Source organism: Apium graveolens, chromosome 3 (genome assembly GCF_009905375.1).
Source record: "Apium graveolens cultivar Ventura chromosome 3, ASM990537v1, whole genome shotgun sequence".
Classification (NCBI taxonomy): Eukaryota; Viridiplantae; Streptophyta; class Magnoliopsida; order Apiales; family Apiaceae; genus Apium; species Apium graveolens.
Window position 1 is genome coordinate 20,080,277 of NC_133649.1, and position 17,616 is coordinate 20,097,892.

Below are 17,616 nucleotides of genomic sequence, written 5' to 3' on the forward strand. Positions count from 1 at the left end.
GAAATTAAATTGATGACTAAGGTCTCAGGGTTATTTTTAATCAATAATTTTCAATCTCTCTTTGTACCGTCACTAAAATAGTCTTATTTTTCTTATAACTTCGACTGATGGATTTCATCCATTCGTACACATTAATACATTTTTGTAAACAAATTCTTTTTACTAAATTTATAATCATAAATACATATATAGGCTCTGTTTGCTTTCAATTTATAATTCAGCTCATAGCAGTATTTGTAAAAATCCGGAATCGGGAAAAATCGATCGAGTTACCTATTTGAGATTAATTGAAAGTGTAGGATTAATCGGAAGAACTAATCAGAATAAAAATCAGATGTATTATAATATTAAACTAGCGTAAAAATCCGTGCGAGACACGTATCCATCTATATATATATCACAATTAGTTTATAACGAGAATATGATTAATAATTATTTTGATATTTTATGATTTATTTATGTTATATTTTCTAAGATTACATATTGTTTTGACAAATATTTTTTTATTAATTTGATTAAATTTTATACATTTTGGATACATATCTTTACTATAAAAATTACCCAATGGTTTTTTATTTCTAAAATTATTAATTCTTTATAAGATGAAATTAAATTTATCAAATAAAATAATTAAATATAAGAAAATATTTATTTCCGCATAATCATCCATGTATAACATGAACATTTATTATTTGATGTGGTTTTCACGTAATGATAATCCATTTGTAAAATATAAAATTGGATATACACGTAAGATTAAACCTTAGCACACGTTCTTAATTCTCTTAAATGTATGAATCATGTCTTACGTATATACATATGTACATGATACAATCTTAAATTTAATTGATTATTTTTTTGTAGAGTTAATTTATGTGAAACTACTATTTCATTTAACACCTTGGTCCAGAAGTGTTATAATATAAGTAAATTTCAGAGCTTTGCAACTAAATGTTTGTAACACTTATAAAAAAATTGCAATAATAACCAACTAATAACGCATTATTTGTTTAGTGTCATGATTAATTTTACATATAATGCCACTTTACAATAGCATATCAAGTATGAGTTTCCATTTGAAAATCTCGTATATATGGGAAGTACACTATGTAACACGTATTGATGTCAGAAACCTTATAGAACACGCGTTGTTTTAATTTTTACATTTAATTCTAAATAACTTGTTGAACAAACATATTTAAAAAAATTTAATCAAAAAAATATATGATATAATTGTGTGATATAATCAAAGATAGATTGCATGACTTGTAGTGAGTTATCCAATATAAGTATTACATAACTCTTCATATAAGGACCAAAAACTTGATATATGCTTATCACGTTCATCGTGGAACATTAATTTTGAATTAAATTATAATTAATATTTGATTATAAAGTTTGTCATTTAGTTTACCATATTTATTTATAAGAAGTTTGCATAAATTTTTTTATATTTTTCGTTAAATATTGGGGTAGTTTTTTTTTTTATTTTTATTGCTAGCTAGCGAAAAATTTAAAAATTTCATATTAATGTTTATCATTGTAGTCAAGCTAAAAATTGTAATATATATTAGTTGATCATACTCGACCCGGGTTAGATGGTGTAGGGAGTATAGTTTGGAAATTCCCTGAAATCAAGAATACAAGATTAAAGTATCGAAAGACTTGTTCAAGGCACGTGAGCACCACGCTATCCTTAAAACAAATTAACCCATTCCGTGTGTACTTGAAGGTGATGCGGCTTCCGTCTCCCAGGATACAACAAACAAAGTTAGTGTTCAGCACTACAAGACCCGCCTTCTACGAGCTGAACAAATATTACTTTCGATCTCACAGAAACAAGAACCTTAAACTCTAAGATGAATGCAAGAAAAATGATGCTTGTGTTTTGTTTTTGTGTCTATCAAACAAATGAGGCAAGGCCTCTTTTTATAGGGGAAATGATCTTGTAACTTACAAAAATATTCAATTTTGTAACATCAAAATTAATGATCAAATTAAAATCATGACATTAATATAAGAGTTACAAAAATTTAAAATACACGAGTTATAAATCAAATAAAATAAATGCAAATAAATTTTTATTTAAATATTTTCCAACAATCCCCCACATGAATAAAAATTGACTTTGCAAAATGACTCTTCTGACACGGAGATAGAAAATCACAGCAGAAACCAACATATGATAGGTAGGTGTTACCCCTTGAACCTTCCCTTGTAAGAACATATTTACATTTCTAGAGTTACAATATCGCGTTGACCTGGAATTGCCCTTCTGTATTGTGAAATGATGATACATCCCCCACTGGAGTCTTTCCTATATTTGTTCAGTTCTAACTATTAAGCCCATTTTGGTCTTGAGCTTTAGCCTGGTTCTGTGAGTTTTTCCCAGAATTAGCCCCAACAATTCCTTCTTAAAGTGACCCCACTTCTCTCACATAGGTGATCTCTAAAATAATATAAAAATATTATTGTTTGATATATCGACACATAAGGATCATTAAAAGCATAGCTTAGCTATAAAACCCAAGCTTACAACCGAATACGTACCGGACCCAACAACCCGCCACAGGTCAGTCCGAAAAAGCTAGCGATTTGGTACACATTAGTTGTTGACCTGTATTTATAGAGGTCTCAAACACTCTTATTCTTATCGATGTGGGATGTTACAAACACCCCCTCTTATAGGATCGACGTCCTCGTCGATCTCACAAACACACATACGAAACCCGGGCAGTGCCTCTGCACTTCCGGCCAGGCAGAGCTCTGATACAATTTATAACACCCAAACCCACAACCGAATACGTACCAGACCCAACAACCCACCACAGGTCAGTCCGAAAAAGCTAGAGATTTGGTACACATTAGTTGTTGACTTGTATCTATAGAGGTCTTAAACACTCTTATTATTATCGATGTGGGATGTTACATTAGCTTTTTCCATATTTTATCACTGTTTTCATCATAGGAATGGACCCAGGAGTAGAACCCCCAAAGTTATCTCATTAAGTCTTTACAATTAGGTTGTCCCTTTAAACCAAGATCTTGTGATCTCCAGTCAACAAGGTTGGGATTCCTTTGTATCAACTTTTGTTATGGGCTTTAGTCCCATTCCTTTCGATGATTTCTCAACTAACTCTCTATTTAACCCTTTGGTTAGCGGATCCGCGATGTTATCCTTTGACTTGATATAGTCAATAGTGATAACTCCAATTGAGAGTAGTTGTCTAACGGAATTGTGCCACCGACGAATATGCCTCGACATTCCGTTATATAGTACACGCTCGGTTGTACCAATCGCTGCAGTGCTATCACATTGTATGCAAAGTGGTGGCACTGACATCTCCCATCTTGGAATATCTTCTAAAAATTGGCGCAACCATTCAGCTTGTTCACTTGCTTTATCCAAAGCAACAGACTCAGCTTTCATCGTAGATTTGGTCACAACCGTTTGTTTTAAAGATTTCCATGAGATCGCTCCACCTGCTAGTGTAAAAATGTAGCCGCTTATGGACTTTAATCTTTTAACACCATTTATCCAGTTTGAATCACTATACCCTTCTAGTACAACGGGATATCTTGTGTAATAAAATCCATAATCACGCGTATACCTTAAGTACCTAAGCACTTTAGTTATCATTTTCCAGTGATCCATACCCGGATTACTCGTGTATCGTCTTAGCTTATTAACAGTAAATGCAATGTCTGGATGTGTACAATTCATTAAGTACATCAGAATTCCTATTACTTTAGCATATTCTTCTTGAGAAACACCCTCACCTTTATTTTTCGAAAGATGCAAAGTCGTATCAAAAGGAGTTCTTGACACACTAGAATCTTCCTTGCTAAATTTCTCAAGGATCTTATCAATGTAATGTGACTGATTTAGCACAAGTCCGCTTGACGTTCTAAGGATCACTATCCCTAGAATAACATCAGCTAAGGCCATATCTTTTATGTGGAATCTTGAATGTAATATGTCTTTGGTAGATCGTACCATTTTGTCATTACTACCAAAGATGAACATATCAGCAACATAAAGACACAGGATCACATATCCCTCTATTGTATCTTTGACATAAACACATTTGTCACATTCATTGATTTTAAACCCATTCGACAATATAATAATGTCAAATTTTTGATGCCAATCTCGAGGCGCTTGTTTTAAGCTATATATTGACTTTACCAATTTACAAACTTTGTGTTCCAATCCTGGAACCAGAAAACCCTCAGGCTGCTTAATGTAGATTTCTTCAAGTAAATCTCCATTCAGAAAGGTCATTTTTACATCCATTTGATGCACTTCAAGGTTTCACAAAGCTGCAATAGCCATTATCATCCGTATGGATGCCATTCTCGTCACCGGAGAATAAGTGTCAAAATAATCAATGCCTTTCTTCTGGCGAAAACCTTGAATAACAAGTCGGGATTTGTATTTATCAATGGATCCATCAGCCTTCATTTTCCTAGTGAAGATCCATTTAGATCCTAGTGGTTTACATCCCGGAGGAAGATCCACTAGTTCCCAGGTATGATTCTGCATAATAGAATCAACTTCGCTCTTGATAGCCTCCTTCCAAAATGGACCATCGGGACAATGCACAGCTTCTGAATATGACTGTGGTTCATTTTCGATCAAGTAAGTTAAAAAATCCGACCCAAAGGATTTTTCAACCCGAGCTCTTTTGCTCTGACGAGGTTCATCCTCTATTTCAAGTTCATCCATATTTTCTTCTGCCTCAGCAACACTATATTCATTTTCAGAATTAATTTCACGTGTTCGTTTCAATGAACTTGCTTTGGACTTACGAGGAAATACATGTTCAAAAATGAAGCATTCCTTGATTCCATTATAGTATTCTTGTGTATGTCAGGGATTTTTGACTCGTGCACAAGAAATCTATATGCCGTACTATTAGGCACATATCCAATAAAAATACAATCCACCATTTTTGGACCGATTTTTACTTTCTTTGGTTCTGTTACAAGAACCTTTGCAAGGCACCCCCACACTCGTAAGAATTTATAGGAAGGGTTCTTACGTTTCCATAATTCATAAGGTGTTAGCTCTTGATTTTTTTGGGGTATCCTATTTAAAAGATAATTTGCTGACATGACAACATCTCCCAACATATACTCAGATAACCCTGAACTTGGCAACATCGCATTGCACATTTCTTTCAAGGTTCTATTTTTACGCTCAACAATCCTATTTGATTGAGGCGAATGCCGAATACGGTGCAGTGACTTCGTGAATAATTCCGTGTTTTGCACAAAATTCACCAAAAGGTAATATATATTTACCACCTCGGTCACTTCTTATTATTTTAATTTTTCCATTAAGTTGAGTTTCAACTTTATTTTTATAGAGCTCAAACTTCTCTATAGCTTCATCTTTACTTTTAAGCAAATAGACATGACAAAACCTTGTACTATCATCCACAAAAGTAATGAAGTACTTATCACCTTCCCTCGTTTGATTTGATTTTAAATCACACACATCATTGTGAATCAAATCTAAGGGTTTTGTTTGCCTTTCAATTGTTTGAAACGATGATCTTGTTAATTTTTCCTCAACACAAATTTCATATTTGTGTTTTGAACTAATTTGGAATGTTGGTATATGGTTCAAGTTAATTAATCTACGCATTGTTTTATAATTAACATGACCTAGTCTACCATGCCATAAATTGAAAGACTCAAGCAAGTGAGCAGAAGAATTATTGTTCTTATTAATATTCTTTACATTCATTACATTCAGCTTAAATAGCCCTTCGGTTACATAACCTTTTCCCACAAACATTCCCTTTTTGGACAAAATAACTTTATCAGATTCAAACACAATACGGAATCCATGCTTGTTCAATAGTGAACCAGAAACCAAATTCTTTCGGATCTACGGAACATATAGGACATCATTCAATGTCAGCTCCTTTCCATATGTCATCTTCAACACAACCTTGCATTTCCCAAGGACTTCAGATGTTGCAGAGTTTCCCGTGAAAAGCTTCTCTCCGGTTTCAGTTGGCGAGAAGGTGTGGAACAACTCCCTGCTAGAGCAAATATATCTAGTAGCACCAGTGTCAATCCACCATTATTTCGGGTTAGAGCCGATAAGATTCACTTCAGAAACCACAGCATAGAGACTGATATCAGATATGTCTTGAGCCACATCATCTACCATGTGGGCCTCGTGCTTCTTCCGCTTTGGTAGTCAGCACTCAGTTGACATGTGACCCATCTTGTCACAGTTGAAACACTTTCCTTGAAATTTCTTCTTAGAAATCCCAGCTTTAGGTCCTAAGTTGGGCTTCTTGTCTGGTTTCCCCTTCTTGAACTTGGAGTTCATCTTGACCTCCACAACATTAGCATTTGAAGAGCCAACAAACTGATTCTTATTGTCCTCCTCGATACGGAGTCTTAGGACAAAGTTTTCCACAGACATCTCCTTATGGTTATGCTTCAAATAGTTCTTGAAGTCCTTCCAACCGGGGGTAATTTCTCAATAATAACGGCTACTTGGAAGGCTTCATTCATGGGCATTCCCTCAGCTTCCATGTCATTCATGATCATCTGAAGGTCTTGAACTTGATTAACCACCTTCTTGGAATCAACCATCATAAACTCAAGGAGCCGGGCCACTCTAAACTTCTTAGTACCCGCATCCTCGTATCTATACTTTCTGTCGAGTGAGTCCCACAAAGCTTTGGATGTTTTTAGCACACTATACACCTTGTATAGCGAGTCACTCAAACAGTTCATTATGTAATTTCCACATAAGAAGTCTGAGTGGTTCCAAGCTTGGACTGCACTGACTAGCTGAATATCAGACTCGTCTTCTTTCAGCTTAGGAGCATCCTCAGTCAAGAACCTCACAAGGTTCAATGTGGTCAAGTAGAACAATATCTTTTGTTGCCACGTCTTGAAATCCAGCCCACTGAATTTCATCGGTTTTTCCGCGTGAGCGGTTACCGGTACAGCCGTATTTGGCACCACAAGGGTCGCCGCATTAGGCACTGCCTCAGCAGTCTTTCCACCAGACAAGCTAGCTCCGTAAACTCTAGTCATTTATGAAATCAAGATTTTTTTTCTAATCAATTTAATTGCTCATACCGGGAAGTACAAATAACTTGCATGAAACAAATATGTCTAATACTAACATATATTTAAATTTTTGGCAATTAAAATTGTATCACTAATTAGCCCTTCCTACGGTTTGTCGCATATTTATAAATAATTATCCATAATATATATCAATGGCGAATATTATTCTAAGAGCTTGAAAAATGAAACTACTTTTCCACAAGGTAATGATATGCAACAATATCAAAATAATCACTACGTACTCGATTTACAAGACTGGGACCACATGCAATTGTCATATACAATTTTATTTAGGGCACTGGATAAGTATAATTTTTAAAACAAATATCCGACCACCACAATAAAACTCAAAATAAATAGCAAAAAGTAAGTCTAAAATTTTTGCCCATTATTCCAAATTAAAACCAGAAATGGATATATGATCACCCTAATTATTATATTAATTAAATCATCCGTAAAAAAAAAAACCAAACCCTTTAACAAACTTCTTATTTCTATATAAGACGTATACCAAACTGAATTAGATATTAGAGCAAATAATTTTATTATACAATATAAGCATATCAATAGAATAACTACCCACTAATCTATCAACACATAACAAATTACCAACAACCAAAATCACATGTTAAGGCCATCAAACAAAATCGTGAAATTAAATCACATACAAATTAATTTTAACTCCGTTATTTTTGTTTACCTCCAAAACCAAACCCTTTTTGGAATTAACAAAAACACTATTCCTTTTTCTTATACCAAAAATCATATAACTGATACAAATGGTTACAAAAGCCAAATAATACATTTAACACATGTATAATGACCTAAGCAAAATACAAAACAAAAATTGAAATATCATTAAAACTTGAAACAAAACAAACAGGAGACTTTAAAACCACAATCAAGAATCATATAACAATATTGAAAATTTTAAAAGAGTTTTTTTTTCTTTTCAAATCACTCGAACATATATTACAAGACCATAGAAATACAAGCAGCCTCCATATTTACATTAAAGAATAAGAAAAACGTGGCAAATGCCAAAACAATACCCCATTGCCTAAGCATGCATCCTATATATGAAAAGTGTATGTACAAGAAATATTTCAATAAGAGAGAAGGTATAAAATAAATTACATAAATTTAATCATGTATATCGACGAAAAGTTGTACAAGCCACATATAAAAGATCCATATGTACTAAGCGAGTACCTAGCACATAGTAATGAACAACTACAAAAAATTATCATCTGGTACTAAACAAACATAAACAATTCACATGATTGGTAGAGAGAAAATTTCAATTGAATACTAATTTAACATAATTAGACCAATATTCACGTGTTTGACACATTTGCACATAAATATCCAATAATATTAATTGATAAACAACAACATAGTCCCCTTAGGCTGCCTCCAAAACTACAAATGCCTGCAGAAAATAATATATACAAAACCCAAGACACGAGCACATGTATACTAACGAGAAGTGATACTCGCATAAATCTTATCACTAAAACAAGTAAAACTAGTAACCTCTTAAACAAATCAAGGTTATTGCAAACTTATCCACTACATGTCAGAAAGACATAAAACATGCTTACGTTACGAGATATACAAAATACTCAAACTCCTGAATAATTAAAAAAATAAATTAGTTAATTAATTAAACTAATTTAAAAAAAATTGAATAATCTGTTTTAAGCTTGTAGGGAGTATAGTTTGGAAATTACCTGAAATCAAGAATACATAATTAAAGTACCGAAAGACTTGTTCGAGTCACGTGAGCATCACGCTATCCTTAAAATAGATTAGCCCCTTCTGTGTGTGCTTGAAGATGATGCGGCTTCCGTCTCCTAGGATACAACGAACAAAGGTAGTCTTCAGCACTACAAGACCCGCCTTCTACGAACCAAACAAATATTACTTCCTATCTCACAGAAACAAGAACCTCAAACTCTAAGAGGAATGCAAGAAAAATGATGCTTGTATGTTTTGTTTTTGTGTCTATCAAACCAATGAGGCAATGACTCTTTTTATAGGGGAAATGAACTTGTAACTTACAAAGTATTCAATTTTGTAACATTAAAATTAATGATCAAATTAAAATCATGACATTAATATAAAAGTTATAAAAATTCAAAATACATAAGTTACAATCAAATAAAATAAATGCAAATAAATTTTTATTCAAATATTTTTCAACATATGGATCACAAATTATCAAGTTAGGACAAAAATAATAAGATACTGAGTCATGTTTACTTTAAACCTTATGTTGACGGAGGAATTTGGGAACAACAAAACTTGAGGTTAGTAGCCGGAAACAAGATCTGTGATGGCGGTTCTTTATCGGAAACGTGAGCAGTAGTCGGTGGATCCGATGAACAGTATTCGTCGGAAAAGATGAACAATGTTTGGTGGTGGTGATTATTAGGGGCTGAGATTGCTTAGGGTTAGTGGTGGCTCCTTTGCGCTCTCGCTTCTGACCCTTTGCAATTTGCCTACGTACCCCTATTTATAGGGGATCAAGCCCACGTAGTTCTTGGGGAACAAGAAACCTAATGGGCTTAGATTTCTTATCCCGAGGCCCAATGGGAAACCCACTGGAAACCGTTTTCTACTAGCTTTAGGAATGTCCGCCGATGAGGCCCAACCACAAAGGCCCAAGGCTCGTCCGCGGCTTCGAGACTTCACGGATAAGGCATCTCCCTGGCCAAGGATAACCCTCCGCTACCAGCTGTTTCTCTAGTCCGTGGACGCAGGTATAGCCGTGGTTCACCCCAAATGTTGGACGCATCCTTGTCCCCCGATAAGGAGCCCCTACCAGATTGCAGGACAAGTGATCCCAAGCTTTTGGGTGCAAAGTGCAGGATACTCCGAAGTCTCCCAACGAGGACACCCGTTGACTACAGAGACAGAGCTCCCAAAGCACACACCAGATTTCACCCCACATCCCCAATGAGGACACCCATTGACTACAGGAGGAGGCCTTCAGTCCAGGCATACCCATGGAGGTCTTTGACCACGGACACCGCCTTTCCTGTAGATATGCTATAGGAAGGAGTTCTTCAATAGAGTACCTGCATCAAATAGGTTAGTAATAACATTCTCCATCTTCCTTGAGTCTTCCAGAGAATTCATATAAGGAGCACATAAAAGTTATATTTATATGTCAAGTAGAAGTTGAGGGTGCGCCCTGACATCTCTGCATGTAGGCGTCGCCCTGTGTCACCAGCCTTTGGTCTCTTCTTATATCATTCTACATCATAGGGCGCGCCTTAAACTATTCATCTTTAGGGCTCGCTCCAATTCTGTCTAAATCAAGCAAGTCTGCCAAAGCAATCATGTCCAAACCACCCGTCCAAACAGTCTTCCTTGCTCAAGGCGCGCCCCTAGGGCTCACTATACAGGTTCCAATTAAGAAAATCCTCTCTTCCTTTCCGACAACTGGGCACGCCTCCTCCACCTGTTGGAGGGCGCGCCTTTGAGGCCTGATACCCATAACTGCCAATCAGTTATTCAAACAACGGGGCGCGTTCTAAGGTCGCACCTTCATTTTATGGAAAGTTAATCTTATCTTTTCCTTGATTTAAGCGTGTTTCCTTCGATTTTGCCTATTTTATCAATCTTAATCTGAATATTGTTTATACCAATTTTTGGGCATAACAACTACCCCCCAAATTCCATATGTCATTGAAAATGGGATTGGAATTTTTCTCGTCCTTATCAAGATCTGTATAAACAAATCTTCCCACATTTTTTACAGGGCGCGCCCTGAATATCAGAGGGCCTTTATATACTCAATATCCTTATTTTCCATGCATTCTATATTGGTGCCAACCTTATAAGGCGCGCCTTTAAGAGGGCGCGTCTTAAAATTTGAAATAACCTGAAACGGTTTTCCCTATTCTTTGGGAATCGTGACTGACATGACAGTTTTAACAGCTGTCCTTTTCTCCTATAAATACAAGTCACCATCAGTCATTTTCCTTTTTTACTTTTACCTTCTCTCCTACTTCACCCCCTTTTCCCTTTCAAAGTTCTACCATCGGCGGCACTGCTCTTCTGCTCGGAATCCTATCTCCCGGCCACCATTTCTCCAGTTTTTTCTGATCATTCTCTTCTCCGTTCGAAAAGGTACATAAAGCTTCTTTCTTCTTTGAATTTCATTACATAAATCATATTGCATGTCCCATTTGTCCTTTCAACTTCCTTAACTGTCCTTGATAGTTTACACAAAATGATGTATGTATCTGTGTATGTATATTGTATATGCGTGATTTGTAGTTCTAGATCCAAAATCATTGAGTCTAACTTTCAATTTTATGTTTCTGGGAATCCCAAACGTCTATCCCCCAAAAGTATATGCCCTATGATAAGGCGCGCCTCTGTGTTGATACAAGGCGCGTCCCCTTTTATTTTTTTAGCCCCGCCATTGTCGTCTAATTTGCTAGTTTTTATAGATATTTTTTACTTATTATCGTTTAATAAAATAGGACACGCCTTCTTAGTATATGGCTCGCCTCGCCCTCCTTTTAAGTCTATCCCCATCTTTTCTGTTTCCTTCATTCTTTCGTATCTCGTTCTTTCGTATTGGGCGCGCCCTCAACATTTCTTTTGGTTTTCTTGACAGCTGGAAGACGAGGGTGCGTCCTCTCCTTTTCACCCTTTCAAGAATTTTCTCACCAATTTGGGGATTTATTCGCCCCCAAATACTTACTTCGATCCTCAACCTCCAAACGCCCACCACACTCCTGAATTTCTGAACCGGGTGGCGCGCCTTCTTCTGGATTCCAAAGAGGGTACCTTGATGGCAGATTCCTCAGATAATTCGTCCACAGACAATATTCTTTTATCTCGTAGGAAAGGCAAGCAGAAGCTGGTCCAAAAGGACAGATCTCCAATCCCAGCTAGGACAGAGCTGGACGACGATGACTGGTTCGAGAGTTTGAACGCTGATAGATATAGGGGCATTGAGAGGGGCGTCAACGTAGGAGAAGGACCCTCTAAAGTATCCTACAGGACCGTATCCCCAAGCCCGTCTCCCCAACACACAGAGGGCGCGCCTAAGTCCCCTGTTTCTGAGGGCGCGCCTGAAGCGAGCGCGTCCCCTCTTCGCGATGAGGAAAATTTCTTTGATGAGGACTCCTTCCAATTTTCCACCTCTCCCGAACCTTCTCCAATCCCTTTTCACCACTGGGAAGTTTCTGATAGTGAATTAGATTTTGACTGGGATGAATTCGAACCATGTACTGAAGCTGTGAAGAAGCGTTTTAGGAAGGAGTATGGGAAGCTTTTCTGCGTGGGCCTGTCCTCAGCTTGTTCAGATGAGCAACTGGGATGGCTTATGGAATTTTATGACATGGAGGGCATATGGGCGTGCCCTTTAAGCATGATGCGGCCCCATATCTTTAATTATGGGAAAAACTTTAAAATTCCCAGAATGGTGACCAGCCCCAAGCTGGTATCTTTGGGTATAGGCGCGCCCTTACACCCCTACCTTAGGGAAGTGATAGAACTGTATGATGTTGCTCCACTTCAACTATCTCCCAACAGCTACAAGTTTATCCTGGCTCTGTTTATCCTCTATATGGACTTGGGCTTTCCTCAACCGTCAATGGCAGAAGTTGCTTATTTTTTTAATCTAAGAAAGTCTGATCATGGGTACTACTATCTGGTGGTGGACAAGCAACATAACAAGAAGGGTTTTTCTTTTGGCAAGCTTAGCCATGAGAAAGGTTGGAAAGAGAACTTCTTTTACCTGTATGACGTTCCCAGAATAAGGATAAGGTTCAACAAGTCACCAAGTAAGGGCGCGCCCTTTCGTCCTTTCCCTTGTGTTATTTTTATATTTTTTTTTCTCATCCTTATACTTTTTCAGACAGACCAGCTTCAAAACCCCTTAAAGGCGAGCCCAAAAAATGAGCTGAAGCCCTCCTTAGAGTGGCTTCTGACAGGTGGAACTTGAAAACCTTAGTCACTCGACCCAACTTGATGCGAGTAGGGATCCTTTCTGACCAAGTAGGAATGAAGTGCAAATACGTAAAATTTAGGAAGGGTGCTCCTGTTTCTCGTGTTGTTGACCTAGACAGCGAAGAAGCTGAAGAAGAAGAAGAGGAAACAGGGGATGGCTCCCTACAAGATCAAGATCCTTCAGGTTCATTTACTGTAGAATATAAAGGTGCGCCTTTTCACTATTGGCGCATCTTACTTCTTTTTTTTTTTTAACTCTCCATTGCCATACTGGATAGAAAAACTTTCGTTCATTTATTCTTCTTGCATCTTTAAGGCGCGCCCTGTTACTTTAGGCGTAGTATTTTACTCATGTTTATCAATGTTGTCTCTATCAATTGTTTCTATTTATTGCATTATTCAACATATTTGACTGTCATGTCTCACTAATATGTCTTTATGTCTTGTGCAGAAATGGCTCCTCCAAGAATCCCTAAATCCTTTGGGGCGCGCCCTGGTGATAAGCCTAGGCCGAAGTCGAAGAAAGATGTTCCTGCAGCTCAGACATCCGTCCCCACTTCAGCTCCCATTCCTCAAACAACACCTGTTCAAAAACGGCCCGTAATTGACCTTACAGAAAAACAGGGCGCACCCAAGAGACATAGAACAGAGGGCGCGCCCTCTGGTTCTTCTACTGCTTTCAGCGCTCTTGGCCCCATGGGTGCCCTTCATGTTTCAGATGAAGAAGTGGAACAGTGGCAGGCTATGGATTTGGGAGATGCTGCCCGTGCTTCTATAAAAGCTTCTTGGCAACTGTTCATCCATTCCACCCAAGTGGTGGACAAATTCATTAAGTACAAATTCATTAACAGTAAATGCAATGTCTGGATGTGTACAATTCATTAAGTACATCAGAATTCCTATTACTTTAGCATATTCTTCTTGAGAAACACCCTCACCTTTATTTTTCGAAAGATGCAAAGTCGTATCAAAAGGAGTTCTTGACACACTAGAATCTTCCTTGCTAAATTTCTCAAGGATCTTATCAATGTAATGTGACTGATTTAGCACAAGTCCGCTTGACGTTCTAAGGATCACTATCCCTAGAATAACATCAGCTAAGGCCATATCTTTTATGTGGAATCTTGAATGTAATATGTCTTTGGTAGATCGTACCATTTTGTCATTACTACCAAAGATGAACATATCAGCAACATAAAGACACAGGATCACATATCCCTCTATTGTATCTTTGACATAAACACATTTGTCACATTCATTGATTTTAAACCCATTCGACAATATAATAATGTCAAATTTTTGATGCCAATCTCGAGGCGCTTGTTTTAAGCTATATATTGACTTTACCAATTTACAAACTTTGTGTTCCAATCCTGGAACCAGAAAACCCTCAGGCTGCTTAATGTAGATTTCTTCAAGTAAATCTCCATTCAGAAAGGTCATTTTTACATCCATTTGATGCACTTCAAGGTTTCACAAAGCTGCAATAGCCATTATCATCCGTATGGATGCCATTCTCGTCACCGGAGAATAAGTGTCAAAATAATCAATGCCTTTCTTCTGGCGAAAACCTTGAATAACAAGTCGGGATTTGTATTTATCAATGGATCCATCAGCCTTCATTTTCCTAGTGAAGATCCATTTAGATCCTAGTGGTTTACATCCCGGAGGAAGATCCACTAGTTCCCAGGTATGATTCTGCATAATAGAATCAACTTCGCTCTTGATAGCCTCCTTCCAAAATGGACCATCGGGACAATGCACAGCTTCTGAATATGACTGTGGTTCATTTTCGATCAAGTAATTTAAAAAATCCGACCCAAAGGATTTTTCAACCCGAGCTCTTTTGCTCTGACGAGGTTCATCCTCTATTTCAAGTTCATCCATATTTTCTTCTGCCTCAGCATCACTATATTCATTTTCAGAATTAATTTCACGTGTTCGTTTCAATGAACTTGCTTTGGACTTACGAGGAAATACATGTTCAAAAAATGAAGCATTCCTTGATTCCATTATAGTATTCTTGTGTATGTCAGGGATTTTTGACTCGTGCACAAGAAATCTATATGCCGTACTATTAGGCACATATCCAATAAAAATACAATCCACCATTTTTGGACCGATTTTTACTTTCTTTGGTTCTGTTACAAGAACCTTTGCAAGGCACCCCCACACTCGTAAGAATTTATAGGAAGGGTTCTTACGTTTCCATAATTCATAAGGTGTTAGCTCTTGATTTTTTTGGGGTATCCTATTTAAAAGATAATTTGCTGACATGACAACATCTCCCAACATATACTCAGATAACCCTGAACTTAGCAACATCGCATTGCACATTTCTTTCAAGGTTCTATTTTTACGCTCAACAATCCTATTTGATTGAGGCGAATGCCGAATACGGTGCAGTGACTTCGTGAATAATTCCGTGTTTTGCATAAAATTCACCAAAAGGTAATATATATTTACCACCTCGGTCACTTCTTATTATTTTAATTTTTCCATTAAGTTGAGTTTCAACTTTATTTTTATAGAGCTCAAACTTCTCTATAGCTTCATCTTTACTTTTAAGCAAATAGACATGACAAAACCTTGTACTATCATCCACAAAAGTAATGAAGTACTTATCACCTTCCCTCGTTTGATTTGATTTTAAATCACACACATCATTGTGAATCAAATCTAAGGGTTTTGTTTGCCTTTCAATTGTTTGAAACGATGATCTTGTTAATTTTTCCTCAACACAAATTTCATATTTGTGTTTTGAACTAATTTGGAATGTTGGTATATGGTTCAAGTTAATTAATCTACGCATTGTTTTATAATTAACATGACCTAGTCTACCATGCCATAAATTGAAAGACTCAAGCAAGTGAGCAGAAGAATTATTGTTCTTATTAATATTCTTTACATTCATTACATTCAGCTTAAATAGCCCTTCGGTTACATAACCTTTTCCCACAAACATTCCCTTTTTGGACAAAATAACTTTATCAGATTCAAACACAATACGGAATCCATGCTTGTTCAATAGTGAACCAGAAACCAAATTCTTTCGGATCTACGGAACATATAGGACATCATTCAATGTCAGCTCCTTTCCATATGTCATCTTCAACACAACCTTGCATTTCCCAAGGACTTCAGATGTTGCAGAGTTTCCCGTGAAAAGCTTCTCTCCGGTTTCAGTTGGCGAGAAGGTGTGGAACAACTCCCTGCTAGAGCAAATATATCTAGTAGCACCAGTGTCAATCCACCATTATTTCGGGTTAGAGCCGATAAGATTCACTTCAGAAACCACAGCATAGAGACTGATATCAGATATGTCTTGAGCCACATCATCTACCATGTGGGCCTCGTGCTTCTTCCGCTTTGGTAGTCAGCACTCAGTTGACATGTGACCCATCTTGTCACAGTTGAAACACTTTCCTTGAAATTTCTTCTTAGAAATCCCAGCTTTAGGTCCTAAGTTGGGCTTCTTGTCTGGTTTCCCCTTCTTGAACTTGGAGTTCTTCTTGACCTCCACAACATTAGCATTTGAAGAGCCAACAAACTGATTCTTATTGTCCTCCTCGATACGGAGTCTTAGGACAAGGTTTTCCACAGACATCTCCTTACGGTTATGCTTCAAATAGTTCTTGAAGTCCTTCCAACCGGGGGTAATTTCTCAATAATAACGGCTACTTGGAAGGCTTCATTCATGGGCATTCCCTCAGCTTCCATGTCATGCATGATCATCTGAAGGTCTTGAACTTGATTAACCACCTTCTTGGAATCAACCATCATAAACTCAAGGAGTCGGGCCACTCTAAACTTCTTAGTACCCGCATCCTCGTATCTATACTTTCTGTCGAGTGAGTCCCACAAAGCTTTGGATGTTTTTAGCACACTATACACCTTGTATAGCGAGTCACTCAAACAGTTCATTATGTAATTTCCACATAAGAAGTCTGAGTGGTTCCAAGCTTGGACTGCACTGACTAGCTGAATATCAGACTCATCTTCTTTCAGCTTAGGTGCATCCTCAGTCAAGAACCTCACAAGGTTCAATGTGGTCAAGTAGAACAATATCTTTTGTTGCCACGTCTTGAAATCCAGCCCACTGAATTTCATCGGTTTTTCCGCGTGAGCGGTTACCGGTACAGCCGTATTTGGCACCACAAGGGTCGCCGCATTAGGCACTGCCTCAGCAGTCTTTCCACCAGACAAGCTAGCTCCGTAAACTCTAGTCATTTATGAAATCAAGATTTTTTTTCTAATCAATTTAATTGCTCATACCGGGAAGTACAAATAACTTGCATGAAACAAATATGTCTAATACTAACATATATTTAAATTTTTGGCAATTAAAATTGTATCACTAATTAGCCCTTCCTACGGTTTGTCGCATATTTATAAATAATTATCCATAATATATATCAATGGCGAATATTATTCTAAGAGCTTGAAAAATGAAACTACTTTTCCACAAGGTAATGATATGCAACAATATCAAAATAATCACTACGTACTCGATTTACAAGACTGGGACCACAT

The 17,616-nt window shown here is 37.1% G+C and overlaps 2 protein-coding genes across 2 annotated transcripts; both read right to left on the minus strand.

The window, feature by feature from the left end:
* Positions 1 to 6,465: 6,465 nt before the first annotated feature.
* On the minus strand, positions 6,466 to 7,071 carry LOC141713969 (uncharacterized). The gene has a single exon (XM_074517521.1). It carries the CDS (start codon positions 7,069 to 7,071, stop codon positions 6,466 to 6,468), a length of 606 nt encoding a protein of 201 aa, XP_074373622.1.
* Positions 7,072 to 16,707: 9,636 nt separating this feature from the next.
* Positions 16,708 to 17,313, minus strand: LOC141713970 (uncharacterized). Its single transcript, XM_074517522.1, has one exon. It carries the CDS (start codon positions 17,311 to 17,313, stop codon positions 16,708 to 16,710), a length of 606 nt encoding a protein of 201 aa, XP_074373623.1.
* Between the last annotated feature and the right edge of the window lie 303 nt (positions 17,314 to 17,616).